Below are 22342 nucleotides of genomic sequence, written 5' to 3' on the forward strand. Positions count from 1 at the left end.
CTACCACTGCTCCCAACCCCTTGCCTCATGGCTCATATCCCTGTAGTACACCAAGTTTCAACACTTGTACCATACATCCTCACACCATCATCTTACTCCAGTCCAGTTACTGGCATTACCTATCCCATCAAAGGCAGGACTGCCCATGAATCTGTCATGTGATGTACAAGTTAAGCAGCAACCACTGTGCTGCCTTTTACTTGGGCATAACAGTCAATAAGCTGTCTGTGTACATGAATGGCCACCAACAAACTGCAGCCAATAGACAGGTATCTCTCCCAGTTGCTGAACATGCTGTGTAACTCAACGCTGCTTCACTTGGATGACTGCTTGACAACCTGCACCATGTTGATCCTTCCCACCAACCACTACTTTTCTGAATTGCACTGGTGAGAAATCTCCTGCGGTATAGACTGTGTTCCTGAAACTCACTTGGCCTGAACCTTCACTAGTCCCTGTCCTTCAACCACCTATCACATTCCCAGCCCCCACTCCAGCACTACACAGCCTTTTGTTCCACCAGTGCACCTGCTAGTCTCTTTCCCCTCCTCAGCTACTCTCCTTCGCCACTCATCTTCCCCCCCCCCCTCCCGTCCTCCCCCCTCCCGCCCCTCCAAACCTCCCGACTACTCCTAGCATTCCTACCCTGTCCCCACCATATTTACCTGCAGGCTTCTGAAAGCAGCACTTCTGCTTCTCCCATCCCTACCATGTTACTCTTCCCACTCCCTGTCATAGCTTCCTCCTCCTCCTCCTCCTCCTCCTCCTCCTCCTCCATCACACACAGATGGCTTCTCCCATGAGGTGAAGTTACTGTGTGCAATACTGCATCAGTGGTCAGAGACTGTGTTCACGAGTGTGAGTTGTGCTTTTGTAAATGTGTGTGTGTTTTCTAGTTTAGGAGGAGCCCTTTTGGCTGAAAGCTTAAATGTTTAGCAGTCTTTTTGTTGTGAATGTTTGTGACTCAACATCTCGTCTGTGTGGTGAGTAGCAATCTATCCTTTTCATAATATTATTGTTGTTCTGGGCTGACATTGTGTGTCACATGTTTGCTGATATCCAGTATTTGCAGTAGGATCATCTTTCTGCTTTTCTTAACAGAGTTTAAAACTTCACTTTTTATATTATGATTGGCAGAGGTTGAATCTTTCTTCCTTACGCTCCAGCTTCTTTCATTGTTCTGGTAATCTAATTGCCAAAGCTCTCCTCTACTGTGCAACATATATTTTTCCATACTGCTTGCATGTGATTTTATACACACCATTCTGTACCAAGAGTTGCAGTTTGTCTTTACTTTTCCCCAAGGAAATTTTTTATATGCTGTTGGTATTATAAAGTGCAGGTCTTACAGTTGCGAGACTAATTTTTTTGCAAATTTATCTGAAATGTTGCCAGTTTTTGTAATTACTGGCCAGTTGCAGTTGGCCAGTGTACAGTAGTGGTGTAATTTTTATGAATTTCTTTCTTTCATTTTTTTAGTTGATTATCTTTTATACTCCTCATTAACAGGAGAAAGAAAACTGGCGTTCTATGGATTGGAGTGTGGAATGTCAGATCCCTTAATCGGGCAGGTAGTTTAAAAAATTTAAAAAGGCAAATGGTTAGGTTGAAGTTAGATGTAGTGGGAATTAGTGAAATTCGGTGGCAGGAGGAACAAGACTTCTGGTCAGGTGAATACAGGGTTATAAATACAAAATCAAATAGGGGTAATGCAGGAGTAGGTTTAATAATGAATTTAAAAAATAGGAACGAGGATAAGCTACTACGAACACCATAGTGAACGCATTATTGTAGCTGTGTGTACCACAGTAGTACAAGTTTGTATGCCAACTAGCTCTGCAGGTGATGAAGAGATTGAAGGCAGGTGTGATGCGATAAAAGAAATTATTCAGATAGTTAAGGGAGATGAAAATTTTATGGTCATGGGGGACTGGAATTCGATAGTAGGGAAAGGAAGAGAAGGAAAAAGTAATAGGTGAATATGGAATGGGGGTAATGAATGAAAGGGGAAGCCGCCTGGTAGAATTTTGCACAGAGCACTTAATCATAGCTAAAACTTGATTTAAGAATCAGGAAAGAAGGCTGTATACACGGAAGAGGCCTGGAGACACTGGAAGGTTTCAGATAGATTATACGAGGGGCGTTTGAAAAGTTTGTGCAAAAAAATAAAAACCACTTATGTGTTTGGGGTAAATCATTTTTATTTTTCGACATAGTCTCCTTTTAGGCTTATGCACTTAGTCCAATGCTGCTCTAATTGGTTGATACCATCTGAATAATAGGAATTGTCCCAGTCTGCAAAATAGCTATTTGAACAAAATCTTTGTGCTTGCATTGTCGTGATGGAAAAGGATGTTTTTGCGGTCCAATCGCCGGTGTTTTTCTTGCAGCCCAGTTTTCAAATGATCCAATAATGATGAATAATATTCACCTGGAATAATTTTACTATTTTCCACAGAGTCAATGAGGATTATCCCTTGCAAATCCCACAAGACAGTTCCCATAACTTTTCCGGCCGAAGGAATGGTCTTTGCCATTTTTGGTGCAAATACTCCCTTGTTAACCCATTGTTTAGATTGTTGTTTGGTCTCAGGAGTATAGTAATGTATCCATGTTTCATCCAAAGTGACGAAACGACACTTAAAGTCCTGCAGATTCTTCCTGAACAGCTGCAAACAATCCTTGAAACACTTCACACAATTCCGGTTTTGGTCAAACGTTTCACAGCATAACAATGGTGAGAATTTGAGTGAGGTATGGCAAAAACAGGGATCAAAATACTAGCTACTAGGTCATTATTTCTAATAGTGTCTGGCTTTTTTAAATATTTTATATTTCATTGTGAGTTTGCATGCAGTTTACGGGTAAGCTTGTCTCCTACATTGTACTATGAGCACTGGAAAATCCAGGCTACAAAACAGGCAATGAAGGAGGTAGGTTGCTTTTATCTATTCATTACAATAAATGATTGTACAGATTAATGAAAGTATATCAGTCTGATGTAATCATTCACTCAGCTACACTTTAGTGTGGAGTATCTCACTTGAAAATGGAATGTAAGTGGCAATTAAGAGTATCTGTTATCAAAAATAATTTTGAATTAGTGGGTTGACAGTTCCTTTGCGTTGTTTGCATATTAACGTTTACCTCTTTTAAACTGTTTTTAAACTTCATTCTTGGCTAAGTCACATTGCTTAATTATCCCCATTTTAACTCCTTATGTAACTGTAATAAGGTTACTTCTATATTAAAATATTACCTACTTTTGTAGCTGTCTTCTGCCCTTATCTTTTTGAATTTGAGAAATTTGTATTTAAGTCCTTTAATTCATCCCCTTGGTTTGTTATTGTTTAGTTTTAAAGTCGCCACAAAAGAGTTGTCTAGCTCTTTTGTGGTGACTTTAACACTATTGGATAACTTTTCCAATTTTCATAATATTTCTAGTAAACTGCCTCCAGTGCTGTGGATAGTAACTGGCATACAGTAAAGACAAAAATATATTTAAGGTGTACAACTTTGCTTCCGCCCGTTTTTTCCCCAACATTTAAGGCTTTAATGAAACAATTTGGTTACACATGTATCATTCAAAGTATTTTTCACCGCTGCCCACTACTTTCTCCCATCTTTCTGGCAGTGTACGAATCCTGCGAAATTGTTCATCTTTTGCAGTGATCGATGAATTGATCCAATTTGTGACTTCTTCATGAGATCGGAAGTATTGGTCAGCCAGGCCATGTACCATTGATATAAACAGGTGATAGTAAGAGGGAGCAATGTCTGGAGAATACGGTGGGTGGGGTAGGACTTCCCATTTTAATGTTTCCAAGTACATTTTGACCTCTTTTGCAACGTGGGGTCGAGCGTTGTCATGCTGCAAAATCACTTTATCGTGCCTCTCGCTGTATTGTGGCCGTTTGTCTTTTAATGTTCTGCTCAAATGCATTAATTGCATTCGATAACGAGCCTCATAGTACATGACGCTGAGCTGGTCCCACCAAATGCAGAGCATCTTGGAGCCGTGAATATTCGGTTTGGCCGTCAACGTGGAAGCATGGCTGAGATATCCCCATGGTTTTTTGCATTTAGGATTATCGTAAGGAACCAATTTTTAATCTCCGGTCACAATGCAATGCAGAAATCCCTTCCGTTTTTACCTCTGAAGCAACTGTTCAAAAACGCTGTTCGATGTCTCTTGGTTTCAGCTCACATGAGACCCAAGTTCCTCCTTTATGAGTCATGCCCATAGCTTTGAGATGTTTTGAAATGGCTTGGTGTGTCACTCCCACTAATTGTGCCAATTCTTCTTGAGTTTGACGCGAGTCTTAGCAATGTCTCCATCCTGCGTCTTCGAAAACATTCTCTCTTCCATCACTATGCCCATCTACGACGTTAAAACCACCATTCTTGAAGCGTTGAAACCACTCATGGCACATTTTTTCACTAATAGCGTCTTTAATATACGTACTTGAGAGCAATGAAATAGACTCAGCCACTGTTTTCTTCATATTGAAACAAAACAGTAACACCTCCCGCAAATTACGAGAATTAGGCTTGTAAACTGACATTTTCAAATCAAGAACAGCTTTATGATGCAGACACAAATTGACTAATGTTTGAATGAGGTTATGGTGACTGAGGTCCGAGCTAACTGCCTGACGCCTGCGATCTGTTTCTTTCGACCGGTACTTACCATTGTCGCCATCTATCGCCAAACGGCGGAAGCAAAGTTGTACACCTTGTGTGTCATATGGCATGGGGTTTGCCATGTGATATCGTGCATTGTCATGAAGGATGATGGATGCAAACCGTTGGTGATCCATGTGCAACAAGGAGGCAAGGAGCTCAGGTGTCATGTTGTCCATGGAGGTCATTCCAAATGATGCCGATACTGAATGACATACCTGCTCTTATGAAACACTTTCACCTATCTCACCACTGTAGGAGGTGGTAATGCTGCGTCACCAGATGCCCCATGCAGCCCCTGAAAATAATTATTGTGTGTACCGCTTCATTCTTGATCTGTGCGTGGTGTTTGTGTTTCTAAACATAACATTGGAGTGCTTGAACTGGCTTCCCTTTCTTTCAGACAGTACACACTGCATCTGAATCATACAGAGCCGTCACCACTCACTGTATTACTCCAACTGACCCTTTGCTATCAGCTACAGACAGCGCATAGGCCATCGGACGCGCATCCTACATGTGCAGCAGTGCACAAAGCCAGTGAAATGTGTTTTTGCAACTCTTTACAGATTACTCTTAAAAAAAGGATCTCAGGTCAGTGCTGTTTACTGCTCACCTTATCAAGCATACAACTAGCTGCACTGTGCTGTAGATGCATAATACATGGTTTAAGTGATGTAATGATGAGCTGCTGCATAGTTGTGTAGCCAGCTGACCAGCCACTGTATTGCAAAGTGGGCTGTGCTGTTGTTGTGTCTTCAATGAAATTCTCCTTTACTCATGTGACCAAGATTACTTAAGCATGTGAATATGTTTCACTGTTGACCTCATTGCAGTGGTCAACAAACATCTTTTCTTCACCCCTCCCCGTGTACTAGGGTACCAAATGGACTAATGTAGTTGTGTTTTTGTTTGACGAGTTCCACTACATACACGATCTGTCAACCGGCTGATACATATACCAACTTTCACATTACAGATATCTGGTGGTCACCGTTCCTGATGTAATTCACTTCAGTTGACCTGCTGTGCAGTGCCACTAGACCATCACATGTTTTCTTGACAAGGGACTCCTTCACCTTCTACATGGATGGTAGCTGAGAGCTCCATTCTATTCAAGCTACTAAAATGGTGTAGTCACTTTTATGATAACTCTTCTGTGTCGTAAGTGAAATGCTTCCACTCTACAACTTAATTTACAGTTGTGGGTGAAAGAGATGTCTCATAACTTGTAACTCACATTAGAGTACAACATGTATAAATTTACTGATATGACATTTCAGACTGACAGTGCTCATGTATAATCTTAAATTGTTCTGGTGTTTACATTATCACTCATGCCCTTGGCTCTGTGATTTCCAAGGCACTGCCAAGTCACGATGGCAAAGCATAAAGCGGCCATTCCCAGCAGGTGGAGATGTTCACTTGCTGTCACACATTGTCGATGTTCTGTCTTTTATGTCCGTTTGTACATCTCGAAAACCAGAGCACGCACAATAGGATGTTCTACACTTAAGAACTGCCTAAACAACATTTCTGGTTTCCATGAGCATCTTTCGTCGATCCTAGTGATTAGAAGTGGAATGTGTCATTCTGCAGAATCAACATGTTACACCACAAGAGATTTGATTGTTCAACTGTCCCTTGTAGATTCAGATTAAAATGTTCTTCAGTTAGTAGCTGGGAGACATCAGCAGTGGGCTTGATTACCTGGGCAGGAATTTGGTTGTAGGATAGAGAAACTAAGAAAATGGTACATAAATATATACATCCAAAAACACCCTGTAGGCAACCTTGTATTGTGTGGCAGTTGTTTGACTCCTCTGAGAATTTTAATAGTAAATCTCTCACTGGCACAAACCACGTCTCTTGTGTATGACACGATAGTTGGTTAACTGTCTCCAGAGTGATCCTGGACTTAGTAAATGAACCATTGATGAAACAGGCCGCTCTTCTCCTGATCATCTCCTCATAAGGGTTTCAGACTATGAAAGTGTTGTAAGCTACTTCCTTTGTGGATAGATTAAATTTCCTTTTGCTTCTTCTAATGAATAGGAAATGTGTCTGTTAAACAACTGTTTTTACAAAGTTGTTCCCCTTTAAATTTGCTCCAAATGTATTTTATTATTTTGAGCTTTTCCTCATTACAGAGGCTTATCTCCAACATAATAATTTACCTGGAAATGACAATACAAACAATAAACGTTCTTAAACTATACTCCCAAAATATTTCTCCATGTGTTTCGATCTTGCGTGTCCTCTTCCTCTGCGCCCATTCTCCTCATTGTGTGCTGTACATTTTGGAGCCAGGTGGTCACAGGTCGTCCTCTTCTTCTTCTCCCCTCCGGTTCCCACTCCAGTATCAATTTTGGTATTCTGGCTTCCTCCATTCGTCGTACATGCCCGTACCACTGTAATTTCTTCCTATCCATTACGTCATATATTCTTTCTTTTATTTCCATTCTCCTTATTACTTCGGTGTTCCTTATCTTTTCTTTCCTGGAGATTCTTGCCGATCTTCTCCAAAAGTCCATCTCTAGAGCTTGTAATTTTTTAATGTGCTTCATGTTAATTGTCCAGGTCTCCGTTCCATACAGAACCACACTCTCTAATATGGATTTGTATATTAATTTTTTTGTTCTGCTCATTACATTCCTGCTCCATAAGACTGAGTTAAGCATCCCAATGACCCTCCATCCGCTACTAATTCTTTTATTGATTTCTGACTCTGATTTTCCCTCGATTTCTAAAATGGATCCCAAATAACAGAAAGTGTTTATCTTTTTGATTTTCTTTCCTTCAATGTATAGCTCATCTGAATCATTAGTCAAGTATTCTGTTTTTTGGTAATTAATCTTCAAACCCCAAGTTTTGTATGCTACTGCTAGTTGATTGCACATATAGTTAGCATCCTCCCCATCTTGTGCTACGACTACTTGATCATCAGCAAATAATAAATGATGTAGGTAAACTCCATCTCTTATTTCTAATCCCATACTATTACATTTACGAGACCATGTTCTAAGGCTAATATCTATATAGATTTTAAATAATGATGGTGACATGGGACAGCCCTGTAAAAGGCCTTTGCTTGTTCTAAATTTCTGTGAAAGTTTATTACCAACTTTCACTTGGCAAATGTTATCTTTATACATCTGTTGTATTATTTTAATCAAGGAAGGGTTTATGTTTGCCATATGTAGTGCTCTCCAAAGTAATTTTCTTGGAACAGTATCATACGCTTTTTCTAGATCTATGAAAATTAATCCTATACTTTTTGATTTTTCCCTATGTTTCTCCAAAATCTGTCGTAATGTGAAAATATGGTCTACACATGATCTCCCAGCCGTGAATCCACATTGTTCTTCTTGGGTTCTAAAATTTTTTTCCAGTTTGTTTTTAATTACTTTCGCAAAAATTCTCATTAATGTGTTTGTAACACAAATTCCTCGATAGTTTGAACAAATTTTGCGATCCCCTTTCTTAAATATTGTATTAATGTAACCTAGCTTCATTTCGTTGGGTATTGAATCTCCATGTATCATTTTGTTGAAGAGCTGTGTTATCAGTTTCACAATTTTGTCACCACCATATTTCAGACACTCCAGATTGATATTGCCTGGTCCCGGTGATTTACCATTATTTCCTGTTCTCAACGCCTGAAGTACTTCACTTTCTAAAATATGGATCTCATCATCTTCATGTCCTTCATCTTCCCCTGTTCCTTCTTCTAGATATTCTTCTCTGTCCTCATTTAATAATTTTTGGAAATACTCTTCCCATTCCTTTTGTGTTATCAAATGCTCCAAATGTATACTGTTAGATATTTAACAGTTATGGCTGTTTGTGTAATCAAACAGTAGTGAGGGTTTCTGCCTCTTTATGCATAATTCATTACATTTTGTTCATGTTGTGTGTCAGCTGCCAATCCTTGAATCAAGTGTTGATCTTATATAGATACAATTTTCTGCTGATTTTCCATCTATGAGGGACTGTTATGTACTTATATAAGGGGTGTTCGCAAAGAAACAACCTGGAGGCATAATTACAGAAATCAGTACCTGTATGCTAGAAGTGTTGATCCTGGCTGTTGAGACACTTGTCCCACTGTGACACAAGATGGTGAATGGCTCTCTCATAAAATTCCTGGGGCTGCAATGTGAATCAGTTCCGCATGTGCAGCTGGACGTAGTCATCCACACGAGTGCAGAAAAGGTTATGCTGATGTTCTTCTTTGACCAAGATGGCCCCCTTCCGATTCACTTCCTACAGCATGGGCAACACGAATGCCCAGCATTACTCGCAAACCTTGACCACCCTTCGCCAAGCGATCAAATCAAAATGACCAGGCAATCTCACCCATGGGACCATTCTGCTCCACGACAATGGAAAGCCTCATACGGCCAACACAGTTGCGGCACTCCTGCAGAAATTCAAATGGGAGGTTCTCCTCTACCCTCCATACAGTCCAGACTTTTCACCTTGCATGACGATGTCCAAATGTACATGCGGAACTGGTTAACATCACAGCTGCGGGAATTTTATGAGACAACCTTTCACCGCCTTGTGTCACAATGGGACAAGTGTCTCGACAGCCAGGGTCATTGCTTCTAACATACAGGTACTGGTTTCTGTAATTATGCCACTGGCTCATTTCTTTTTGAACGCCCCTTATTATTACCACCTCAAAAGATAGTTTTGTAATTAATTTGTTTTGTTTGCAAGTGCATATCTGCATTCCTGATGCAGATTTAAGTCCGTGCACTACAGTAGGATACTGTTAGAGCAGCTAAAACAAAATAGGACAGCCCATTTAAAAGTGTGTTAATTTGTTTTTCGTAGGGGGGGGGGGGGGGGGGGGTGGAGAAATGTTGTAGCTGTGTCGACTCAAGCCAGGTGCCTTTGGTAGCCATCTGGATTGGCAAGACACAACTGCAGTATATTGTTTTGACTTCTCTAGTGCCATGCTACAGCACTGTGGCATGAGGATTTCAATGTGCACCAGGACTGCAGACGTGTCCATGAAAACAGACAAAAAATGAATTATGTAACTTTGGTTTTTTGAGGTGATGATTGTATAAACTGTGACTACCCCACGTACAACAAACAACGTGAACTAAATCAGATGAACAAATCTCATTAATTTCTACCCTTAGACAACCTATCCCTCTTTCTTCCCTAAGTAAGAACTAATACTTCCAAAAGCTAGGTTTTTTATTTTCATTTTTGTATATGTCTGTTAGCAGTACTGGAATTTCTCCTCCAAAATAAATGTACTAGTCTCTCATTTTGACTCTTATTAGGGAATTATTTTAATAATGAATTTAATTAAGTAGCATAGTGTGGGAATAGAGTACCTGTGATTATGTGATAACTATGAAGTATTGGATTGTGCTGTACATGAGTAATTCATGTGGTACATGTAGTTTCACTTTAAAGTTATTCATATAGTTGCGGAAATGATAACTGTCAAAAGAAAATAAAACCTTTCTATGTTGTTGTTATCAATAACTGTGTTAATGTGGGTAAAGAATGAGAAATATTGTTTAATTTTGTCTAAAGGAAGGGGGTGACTCAGACAGTGATGAGGAACAGAAACTGATGGAGGTTGAAGAATTACTTCGGCAACATGATCCCGATTTTGATGGAGGGACTGGCAGTGGAGGAAGTGATGATGCAGCTGAAACTCATCAACTCCATCTTGGTGTAGAGCTGCAACGAGCCCCCGAGTTGCTTTTCCAGCCTTCAATGCTGGGCTCTGTGGAAGCGGGTCTGGCAGAAATGACGGAGTATGCTTTACGTACCTACTCTCCTGAAATACGCTCCTCTCTCATCCGTAATGTTCTGCTGGTTGGAGGATGTGCCCAACTCCCTGGACTTGCACAACGTTTCCATAGAGAGCTTGTGGAAGTACGTCATAAATACTTTTCATGACTTACTTATCTAATAAATGTTGGGGTAACGTAATTTCACTTATTTTTAAGTTGGTGCTTATTGCTGCAGCATTATTATTGTTATTATTATCATTATTTCACATGTCATAGATGTTCAGCAAAATTCGAATGAAAAGCATGTTCACAAATTTTTGAGTTCTCTTCAAAATTATTTTAGACGGTAATTGTGCCACATTAATGATAGGCTAATAGTCACTTTGCAGATGTAAGATTCTCTATACAAGTGCAAAGATTGTGCATGAGGGCAAAGTTCTATACAGGGTTTTTATTACTGTCAAGATCATTATACAATTTTTGATAGTACCACCAAAAAGTTGAATTGTTATCATGACAGTTAATAAATTTTCTGCTAAAATTAGTGATTGTAGTCTTCTGGTTTGTTTCTTACATGGGGTGTCCCAAACCATTAGGGTCACAGCTATATGGAAGGCAGGACTCCAAACTGGATACTTTGAGAGAAGGAATCAATAGTCAGAAATTAATATTTCAGAGGGAATGAAGACTTGTATGAGTAATGGGAGTGTGACACATGTTTGTAAGTTGCTAATGTTTCATAACAGACAGTTACCTCCTATATAACCCATTAATGGAAATTGCAAATGTGCATTAATGTATGATGCAGCAAGATGAAGTCCCTGTGAAGCTGTGAAGACAAAGGTTCTGCAACAGGTGTCGTCGTAACTGAAATTTTCCACCGTAGAAACAAACTTACCAGAAACTTTCACAGAAACCATGGAGATGTGGTCAGAGTTATTATCAAAGTATTGTTTGCACAGTAGAATTTGAGGAGATAGTTTTGGTTCATGTGAGAGAAGAGTTATCAATAAGCAGCTACAATTTTCCTATGAAATCTACACTTTGAAGATTACAGTGCAGAGAATACTGCTAAAGCAGCAATTACATCCCTATTATATATATGTGCAGTGTGGAATTGGAAGATTTAGAACCCAAAGTTCAATTATGTCAGTGGCTTATGTAGCAAATGCATGCACTGAATGCAGTGATCACCATAATTCCAGGTCCAAACAGTGTCATCCTGTGGGAAGTTTCTTAAGTGCAGACATGACACACACTATGGAATCATGATTAAGAGGAAACATTGCTTTTTACGCTAAACTATGTAATGCTACTGCAATGTACTGCAGATAATAGTGACCAAACATTGTGTGAAAATACAAACTATAATACTGTGCTAAACATGGCTTGCTTGACCACTATTGTGACATTCTATGAAAAATGAGCAACTCTTTTGATAGTTTGTGTTAAAAATTCTTAGCTCTTAGGAGTAACTGATTTTCATGGTAAGAAGAATCACTTTTTTCTGCAACCTCTTCAACTCGTGTGAGGCATTGGTGTTTTTATCAAACTGCATTAGTTCCACAGCTGTTGTGGCACAAAGAAATTGATCAGTTGATTCTCAGTACAGAGAATGGCAGATGCATCTCATTTTCTCATTAATAGAACTTAGAGAGCATATTGTGATAGCCTGCTGCTTGAGAAGATAGAGAGGCTTGGTAAATGTTTGCTGGGTGCCAAAATGGGTTCTATTTGATGAAATTTATGAAGATGAACTATAATACACACAGTCAAAAGCTTTAGCACAAAACTAATATAGATGTAATCGTCTTTCTGTTGCAAATTTTCAGAATCTAGCTGTGCACTCTGATGCAAAGCTTATATTGCGTTGTCTGTAGAGATAAGTCTACAAGTGTGGGAGGCAGGGGGGGGGGGGGGGGGGGACACCATGGATATAAAAGGAAAGAAAGAAGTGCCTCATTATCTAATTCTCTAATTGCATTTAGAACATGCCAAAGCACTTATAGTAGTATGACAGGTAATAATGATCCTACAAATAAACCTCCATTCTTAAAATAGATTATGCAGATAGCTACTATCCTTTGATGATTATTAGTCAATCATGTAAATACCAAGCAAGTAGATAGCTGTAGACTGTTACAGTTTCAGTTTGTGCTCAAGTATTAATTGATATAACAACTTAAAAAAAATTAATACCAAGTGAATATTATTTCCAAATAAAAGTAATTTTTGCTAAAGTGAGAATGAGAATATAAGAAACAGTTTTGGAATTGGAGTAAAAAAGAGAATCATCTTCTTAAGAGGTGTGTCTGCTGCAGAGTGATAAGAGTTATTTTGCAAGCAATCCCCTAACCTGTGACTCAACCAGTTACTACCTTCTTCAGCATCTAAGCATAGCCATTTTATATATCAGTGTACTGTGTCTTCCCTGTATTCTTCCTATGAAATGCACAGTGTGAATTTACTTGAATGAGAAAATATGTTGTTTCTCTTCATTTTTCTTCACAGTTTGCCAACTTCATTGAAATCTCTAAATATGACTATACTAATATTTTCCGTAAAATTAGAAATTTGCTCAGTATAAGATTTTCTTAGAAAGCTGCTGAATGCGGCCGCAGAATGCTATGTATGCATTGACAAAACTTCTTTTTTTAACTAAATTTTAATATTACAAATCACTCAAATATTCCTGCTCATTACAGTATTATGAAACACTAATCATTCTAAGAGAAGTGCCATGTGTTTCATTAATTGCCACCCCCTTTGGACTCAAAAACTACATGCAAAGTAAATAATGTAACATGCACAATTTCAGAGAAAAACGTGCTTTCTGTTAACTTCAATGCCAAAGTTCCAAGAATCACACTATATCTGAGTCAAGACGTATCCCTAATTCATGAACATTTATAGGAATTCCCCTCATGTTCTGTGCAGTCCTCTGTATTCTCTTTTCCCTAAGTACTAAATAATGAATCCCTTTAAATTTTATCTTACCCATGATAACCGTCTCTTACCATGTTTGGTGTTCTTTGTAGCTGTATTTGCGGATGCTTGTAATGGAAGATATGTGTTATAACATTAGTTCAAAATCAGTAAAGCAAGTAACATGACAACTGTCTGGTTTTTTGTAGGTTAGCCCATTTAAGTCTGTGGTCAATGTGCGTGTGGCAGTGGACCCCGCCTTGGATCCATGGTATGGTGCGAGAGATTTTGCGGCTTCTGAGCTACTTAAAGAAGCTCTTGTATCACGTCAGGATTATGAAGAACGAGGTGGTGAATTCTTACGTGAACATGCTGCTTCAAATCCATTCTTTCCTTCACCAACAGCAGTTTCTGCTGGTGAATCTTCGTCAGTAACAGCGGTTGATGAGGTGGATGGAGACAGCAGTCAGTGTAGAGATGTATAAGTGCTGTTGCATTGCACTTTTATAAAGCAGTTTTTGTTACTTGGCATTCTCAAACATTAAATGCTATATTTTATGTACTGTTTACTTTGATTGTATACGTCTCACAGACTGATATGTTGCAATTTGAATTTGTGTGGCCCTCTTCAGGTCCGTATGAAACTATGTTTCATTGATTTCTTCCAGAAATCAGCATATTTAAGAATCTGTGAGTTTGGTTTAATATTTATGTGAAAGAAGGAAAAGCAGGAAGCTTTCATTGTGAGGCCACGAGAACTCATTGTATTGAGTCAGGTGTTGTTTGGCTCACTAAGAGAAAGGGGAGGGGGCAGAGGAAGGGTGGAGAGAGAGAGAGAGAGAGAGAGAGAGAGAGAGAGAGAGAGAGAGAGAGACAGCTGAATCAGACTGCTGTGTAATGTTATGGAACATGAGGAACTGATATCACCTTTGCCACTGCCATTCCCACCTTTTATAACTGTCGAACAAGTATGACAATATTTACATAGGATAAACCGTTATCATTGACTTTCAGTACAGGGTTGACTACATACACCATTTAAAAATAAAGTTAGCTTGAGAAGTTGACATTGAGCAAAGAATGAGTACAGAATACGATTTGAAAAGACAATTATTTTAACCCATCAGAGGGACTCAAATATAACAGAGGTAACAGAGATTCAACTGCTATGCAGTAATTTCAGCAGGGACCAGTAGTTCACACTCAATAGGGCAGAAGATGAGTCTTGCACACAAAACAACAAGAAGCATCAACAGTTAAATGTTATTGTTGCAGGAATTGTAATTTCGACACTGGAGGCAGCCATTTGAACTCCTTGTTATCATGTTGTCGCAAGATGGGCAGGATCTTGTGTGTGCTTCTTGAATGCCTTCCTGTGTTTGTGTGGTTTTTGCCAATTTATTTATTTATTTATTTTCTGTCCATATAACAAAAAGTTTTCGGACATTGTCAGGAAAATATAGCTTACTTTACATATATACAATAAAATATTTACATTCTTTCATAACATCATATGGATCAGACGCATGTCTGTACACACTATTTTTCAAAAGGGCACTATAAGTCGATTCCTATATAGTGTAACACAATTTAGCTTATATTTATAATAGTACAGTACACATAATACAGTGTATAATTACAATCTTTCATACCACTGATAAATCGGAGACATTGTCTGTATACATTGTTTTCCAAGATGACAACAACAAGTCCTCTATAGAGTAACAACACTCCTCTATTAATAATTGCTTCAGTCTACTCTTCAGCATGTTTAGATTTGCTTTCTTGACTTCACAGGGTAGTGCATTGTAGAAAATTGCTCCCATTCTATGTGGGCTGTGGTCCGTTGCCTTTTTATTGGTCACAGTTCTATGAAAATTTTCCCTTCCCCATGTATCATAGTTGTTTAAATTACTGTTTGTCATATTAAATTCAGGATTTTGTTTCACGAACATGACTGTCTGCAGTATATACATGGAGTAAACCGTAAGAATTTTATATTTTCTAAATATATCTCTACAAGGCTCTCTCTTCTTTACGTTGGCTACCATTCTTACTGCCTTTTTTTGTAATCTAAAAAGTCTGTCTATATGAACTGCTGATGCCCCACCCCATATCTCAATACCATACTGAAGGTGCGGATGAATCAGCCCAAAATATATTTGCCTTAAAGTATCATGGTCCAAGAAGGCTGACGCCTATTTCAGTAGATACACATTTCTACTGATTTTCTTGCAAATGTTATCTACGTGTTCTTTCCATGATAAGTGTTCATCAACAACAATGTCCAAAAATTTATGTGAATTTCCGTATACAAGACCAAATGGGGATGTAAATACAGTATCAGTTATGGCAGCATTATAAGTGAGGATGAACTTCATTATTACCATTTTGTCTTTATTTACAAGAAGATTGTTTGCTGTAAGGTATGTGGACAGAGTATTGAAACTGATCTCGGTACTGTTAGCTGCAGACTGTGTATCACTGCCACAGCTGATGAAGGATGTGTCATTGGCATTGCTTACAACCATGCAGTTTTGGGGTTCAAATAAATTATTTACATATGCAAGGAACAGAAAAGGCCCTAGTATGCTTCCTTGAGGCATGCCACATTGAAGTGTGCTGAAGGTTGATTTGGTTGTTAGGAGCTGCTCATTATTTTTATAAGTTAGCAGTTTCCTGTCTTTCAAATAGGAGGTAAGTAGTTTCAAGGCTGGTCTTCTCAACCCATACTCTTCCAGCTTACACAGAAGAATGGTATGATTCACAGTATCAAAGGCTTTCCTCATATCTAGGAAAGTGCCTATTTACCTTGTCACTTTTGTCCAGCCTATTTAATATTTCATGTATAAAAGGTGCTACTGCTGTTGTAGTAGATCTCCCTTTTCTGAATCCATGTTTTAGGTTGTTTAACAGATTGTGTTTGGTGAAATATGATTCAACTTGATTTAGTATTACTCTCTCTAACAATTTGCCTAGTTCTGAGGTTAATGCTATTGGCCTGTAGTTTTTAGTGTCAGTTTTTAATCCCTTTTTATGCACTGATATAGTTTCAGTAATTTTCAAAAGGTAAGGGAATACACCATTACTGAGGGAGATATTTATCAAGTGAGTCAGGGGTTTCACTAATTCATCCCTGCATTCCTTTAGCAGTTTAGGTGAAGTGTCATCCCAGCCACAAGACATTTTTGGTCGAAGTGCAGATATGATTGCTAGGATGTCCCTCTCAGTAATGCTGTGGATATAAAAGGACTGGCTAGATTTTCCAAGACTAAAATTTTGTGGCTTGACATGAACTTCATTTGTACCAACTTTACTGAACTTTTGTATAAATTTCTCTCACACTTCTTTTGGGTCATTTATTTCTTCACCATTTTCTTTTAAAGTTATGTTATTGTGTTCACAAGAATTGTTTCCCACTTTCTTTATGCATTATTTTCCAGGCAGTTTTACTGATAATGCTAGAGTTCCTTATTTCAGAGGTATATTTCTATGCTTTTAGGTTAGTCAAGGACACTCTGTATGTTTTTCTGAGCAGTTTAGTATCTCTAAAAATTATATAGCAGTCTTTCACTTTCTCCCTTTTCGATAATTTCAGAAGGGAGATTCTCGGCTTTATGGTTTACAGCTTTATTTACTTTTTTTTAACTGAAGCACAGGTTTCATTTAAAGTGTTACTGAATATCTTATAGAAATATTCCCATTTTTCATTCACTTTGGTTGCATCGTACACTGGTTCCCATTTTTCATTCCCTAGTTCCATCTTAAGTTTAGAATAATTAAATTTTCTTTTATATATGACTGTATCACTTTGTTACATCTATGTTGTTTACATCAGTTTCCATAGTAAGGGCTCTGTGATCACAAATGTAGTTTCCTAAGGCGTTTACCTTTACTTTCTCTTTTCCTACATTTGTGAGAACATGGTCAATACATGACTTCGTATCTGCAGTGACTGTTGTGGGCTCCAAGTTCATTTGTTTAAAGTTATAACACTGTAATACATCCATATAGTGCAAATAATTAACACTATCATTTAATGAGTCTATGTTGATGTCTCCAACAAGCAACAAGTGTTTTTATACACTGCTGTCCCCTCCAGCAAGTCCTCTAGGCAATTTAGAAACTCTTCTGTGTTACTTCCAGGCGACCTATACAGTGCTGCTATAATAAGGCTGTTGTTTCCATACTTTAGGTTTACTGCTGCAACCTCAAATACCATTTCAGTACTCAGATCATCTATCCATTTCACTTTATCACATTTTACATCATTTCTACTATAAATGCCTACCCCACCACTTTTGTGTGTCTTTATGCAGTACAAGTTTATAAATTTGTAATTTTTTAGCCTGTCACTATGTGCTTCCTCTTCCTTGCATCCCAATTCACTTGCTAGGAAGAGGTGTGACTTAGTTTCATTTAGGTAAACACTCAGATGCTCTGTTTTATTAGTTACATACTGGACATTCTGATATGCAAGGGTTAATTTATTATGCTTTCCTCTGAAAAAACATCATTGTTTACTTTGTGACTGAGAATTCTGTTTAATTTGTCTTTTTCTTTGATAATTTCCCATATTTTGTCACACAACAAGTTTTTTGCCTTCAAAGTTTAGATGCATACCATATTTGGTATGTAGGCTTCTGTTCAGTTTGCCTATATCTAATATTTTTCATTTGCCAAAACGAGCACACATTTGTTTCATTTTAATGTTTGTTTTTCGAATCAATTTATTTACACACGAATTGTACATGCGATCATACCTATGAGGCAGTGTTGTAATAATGGTGTTTCGTGATTTATTTGCTTCTAGGAAGTTTTCCAGGCTTGCTAGACAATTTCGTTCTTCATTTCTTGCGATGTCATTGGCACCAGCTGTACGCACTACATATTACGAGGGTTATTCCAAAAGTAAGGTCCGATTGATTGCCAAATTGAAACCACAGTGAACATCAGAAATGTTTTACTTGTAACAATTAGCTACACCTTTCAGCTACTTCTCTACGTAGTCGCCGTTCTGACTTAGACTTTTGTCATAGCGTTGTACCAACTTTTCAATAGCCTCATCATAGAAGGCAGCCGCCAGTGCTTTCCGCCAATTCTCCATGCTGGCCTACACCTCGTTGTCTGTGTCAAAATGTTGTCTTCAAAGACAGCGGTTCATGTGACCAGAGATGAAACTCAGGGGGAGACAATTGCGGACTGTATTGTGGGTAATCTAACATTTCCATTTGAAAACGATGCAGGAGCATCTTCATTGCCCCTGCAGAATGCGGCTGAGAATTGTCGTGAAGACGAAACAGCACGACAGTTATGTAATGTTGGCTGCATAGCTTCAGGCGAAATTTCTCACCAGGCCCTCGTACTTGGCGGCAGACACTATTTTCTAGACATCTTTACGGACTCACTGCGAGCTCAGAAATGAGAAGAGCGACGTGATGCTAACTGGGGTTATACTAGAGACACTACCCAACACATCTGTGCAAAGCTTTATCGGATTTTCATAGTCGTTTCCATTTCGCGACCGATCGGACCTTGCTTTTGGAATAACCCTCGTAATTCTCTTCTTTCTTGTTTCCCTGCAGGTCGACATCGATAACAGATTTTGTACTTACACCTGGTTTCACTATTCCTATTGCTTGGATATCTTTGTAATTGTCTTGTAAAACATTCGCCAAATTTATGCCATGGCTGTCTGTTAATAAGAGAATGTTGTACCTTTTTTTTGTATTTTTTGTATTTTTTACCGTTTTTTTGTTTGTTTTTCCACTGCATAGTTTATGAAATTCATTTTCACCACATTTCACACTTTCACATTTATCACTTTCACATTTATCACTATTGGTTTCTGGTAAGAGCTGAGGCACTGGTAGGGCAAATGTAACTGTTTTGTGAGAGTTTTCACTTTTTTTGCTGTGAAGATTACTTTTTGTAAAGTTTTCCATGGACACACTTTAATTTACCTCATATTTCGATCCAGTCACTTGACTACAGTTTTCGGAATAAAGGGTATTAAAATTGTTTTCACACTCGAAACTTGGTTTACTCACTGTAGGTGACATTTTTTCACCGTGTGCTTTACATTTGCCGTTCACTGTCTTCCATTCCATCGACTTATAGATGCTAACTTTCAACAGTACACCCATGTTTTGTTTCCACCTAAGCTCCATATTTTCATGCTTTAGGCTGCCATTTTCTCTTCTTAATCCAATTGTAAACTTGAAATACATTCACTATACATTTTAAGTTCATCTTTGCACTTCACACAACCGATCATTTTAACTACATCACTGTAATTTAATTTAGCAGTAACATCATGTACATCTATACTCGCTGCTATCTTGAACAAGCAAGTTCTGGAATCAGCTGCTTTTTGTATAGATGGAGAATTCTTTGCTATCATTGGCATTCAGTTCCTTTGTCCTATCAAGACAATGGTGGTAAAGATGATGAAAGCTTGATATAATTATTCCAGCTGATGTGACTTGAAAACTAAGAACCTAATACCCTGTCCTTTGTCCCTGAACCACTCAGAGGACACACAGTGTTTTCTGTTCATTTGTGTATACTCTGTATTCAGATTAAAATTCTGCTTAATCAGGATCCTTCACTAGGATAATTTGTATTGTATTTTGTGTATTGTTCTTTGAAAGACAAACTTTGCAGGCTATGCTAAAATCTGAAAGTTTACCCTTCATTCAAGATCTCCCAATACAGTAAGTGGTTTTCTGAACTCATTCTACTGCTTTTATAAATTATTCGGATCAAGGACACCCAGTCACAAGAAAGTTGTATAAGCTTCTGACCTTGAATCAGTGAAAGGATCACACATATTGACTTATAAAGTTGTAAAATTGTAAACTTATAGCTAGTCTCTCTTGCATCACTATTTCAAGAACAACAATTCATGTAAGTATTCATTATATCTTGTTTGTCGACTGAACTTGAAGACGTGTAGTCTTTATTTATTTACATCTACATCTAAATGGATATTCTGCAAAACACACTTAAGTGCCTGGCAGAGGGTGCATCGAACCACCTTCACAATAATTCTCTCTTATTCCAGTCTCCAGTAGCGCATTAAAAATACAGACACCTATGTCTTTCCGTGTGAGCTCTGATTTCCATTATTTTATTGTGATGATCATTTGCCCCTATGTAGGTTGGCATCAACAAAATATTTTCGCACTCAGAGGAGAAAGTTGGTCATTGAAATTTAGTAAGAAGATTCTGTGACAGCGAAAAATGCCTTTGTTTTAATTATTTCCACCACAAATCCTATCTGGTAAGGATTCCAGGTTGCACAGCAGTACTCCAAAAGAGGGTGGACAAGCATAGTATAGGCAGTCTCTTTTAGTAGATCTGTTGCTGTTGCTAAGTGTTCTTCCAATAAAATATAGTCTTTGGTTTGCCTTCCCCACAACATTTTCTGAGTGTTCTTTCCCATTTAAGTTGTTCATAATTTTGAGGTATTTAATTGAATTTACGGCATGTAGACGTGACTGATTTATCACGTAACAAATTTAATGAATTCCTTTTAGCAATCGTGGATGACTCTCACTTTTTTTTATTTAGTATCAATTGCAGATTTTTGCACCATACAGATATCTTTTGTAAATCATTTTGCAATTTACAAATGACAACATCAAATACAAACAACCTAAGATACTACCTTGGGGAATATCGGAAATCACTTCTGTTTTACACGCCGACTTTCCGTCAATTACTAAAGACCCTTTTTTTTAAGGTGGGGTAAAAAAATTCTAATCTTGGAAGAAAAAAATGTGGCATAATGAGAATCTTAAACTATCCAAATAAGTCTAGAACTGTGGAGGACAAAGTGAGAAGTATTTTGTTGTTGTCTAATTCATGCACTTTACAATTTACTAATTTTCCAAACAGTATCAAATTGCTGATTTATGCATTATAACGAAAGCAGTCTGAATCAAAACTTTTGGGTCCCATTTGTATGGGTTAATTGTTGACTGTGCAGAGTAGAGTAGGTAAGGAAGAGATGCTTTCAGTGAAATGAATTTATAAAGGAAAGCCGGTCATTCAAAAATCCAAAGCATCTGGGGATCTAGAGGTTTTTATTGGGTACCGGTAGATTCAAGTGGGGTGAAGACCAAAGTAACTCGTATAATTTCCTTATGCAGTACTGAAAATAATCAGTCTTTGAAAATATAAAGTATTTGGATAGATAAAAAATCCACTCACCAAGCTGCTGCATAACACACATATAAAGGTACTACAATTTGCAAGCTTTCAGAGCCAGTGACCCCTTTTCTGGCAGAAGTGCTGACGGGGAAAGAATAGGGCTAAGTCCTCCATTCCTTTTTCTTGACTCCTCTTCCTTCTCCTTCAACCTTTCTGCCATAAGGAGCGACTGGCACCGAAAGCTTTCAAATGGCAATACCTTTCGTATGTGTCTTCTTCTGCTGCCACTCGCTGAGTAGATTTTTTATCTATCCAGTTACAGTAGATAGTATTGAAAAAGCTGTTCCGGCTGTTGGACTGAAAGTATCTGAATCTCAGAGTTGAGATGCTGAAAGTTGTCATAGAGAGGTAGGATTTTGCGAAAGAAGTAGAGGTAGTTAAGTAAGCTCTGTTTGTATTATTTTGCAAGACCAGGATGGTGCAGCTTAGAAGATGATGAAACAACAAAAAGATGAAGATATTTGAGAAAGGATGGATAACAGCTAGAGATTTCAGTTTTTATGGCACTTCTTACAAGGGATACCAAGGGACAGATATTACATGGGGTGAAAGTGCTTATCATGTATTGACACACAGGTAGAGGAAGGATTCATGGTGGATCTGGTAGGAAATAAGGATTGGTGAAAGAGGGATCTAAAATAAAAATCCTATAATAGAAATAATTTTGGAAACAACTGATTGTTTTGATAGTAAATATAAAATATATTAAGATTTAAATAAGGTGAAGAGGACAGTCTACAGTGTTTTGC

General features: G+C 38.1%; 1 protein-coding gene across 2 annotated transcripts in view; it reads left to right on the forward strand.

The window, feature by feature from the left end:
• The window catches only part of LOC124594780 (actin-related protein 5), a 207769-nt gene extending 193824 nt beyond the window's left edge, over positions 1-13945 (forward strand). For both annotated transcript variants that reach the window (XM_047133186.1, XM_047133187.1), the window contains exons 10-11: positions 10246-10593; positions 13586-13945. In XM_047133186.1, coding sequence (XP_046989142.1) covers positions 10246-10593; positions 13586-13861 — 624 coding nt within the window. In that variant the 3' untranslated portion in view covers positions 13862-13945. The remainder of the gene's footprint in view (positions 1-10245; positions 10594-13585) is intronic.
• Positions 13946-22342: the final 8397 nt, after the last annotated feature.

The sequence above is a fragment of the Schistocerca americana genome, chromosome 2 (genome assembly GCF_021461395.2).
Source record: "Schistocerca americana isolate TAMUIC-IGC-003095 chromosome 2, iqSchAmer2.1, whole genome shotgun sequence".
Classification (NCBI taxonomy): Eukaryota; Metazoa; Arthropoda; class Insecta; order Orthoptera; family Acrididae; genus Schistocerca; species Schistocerca americana.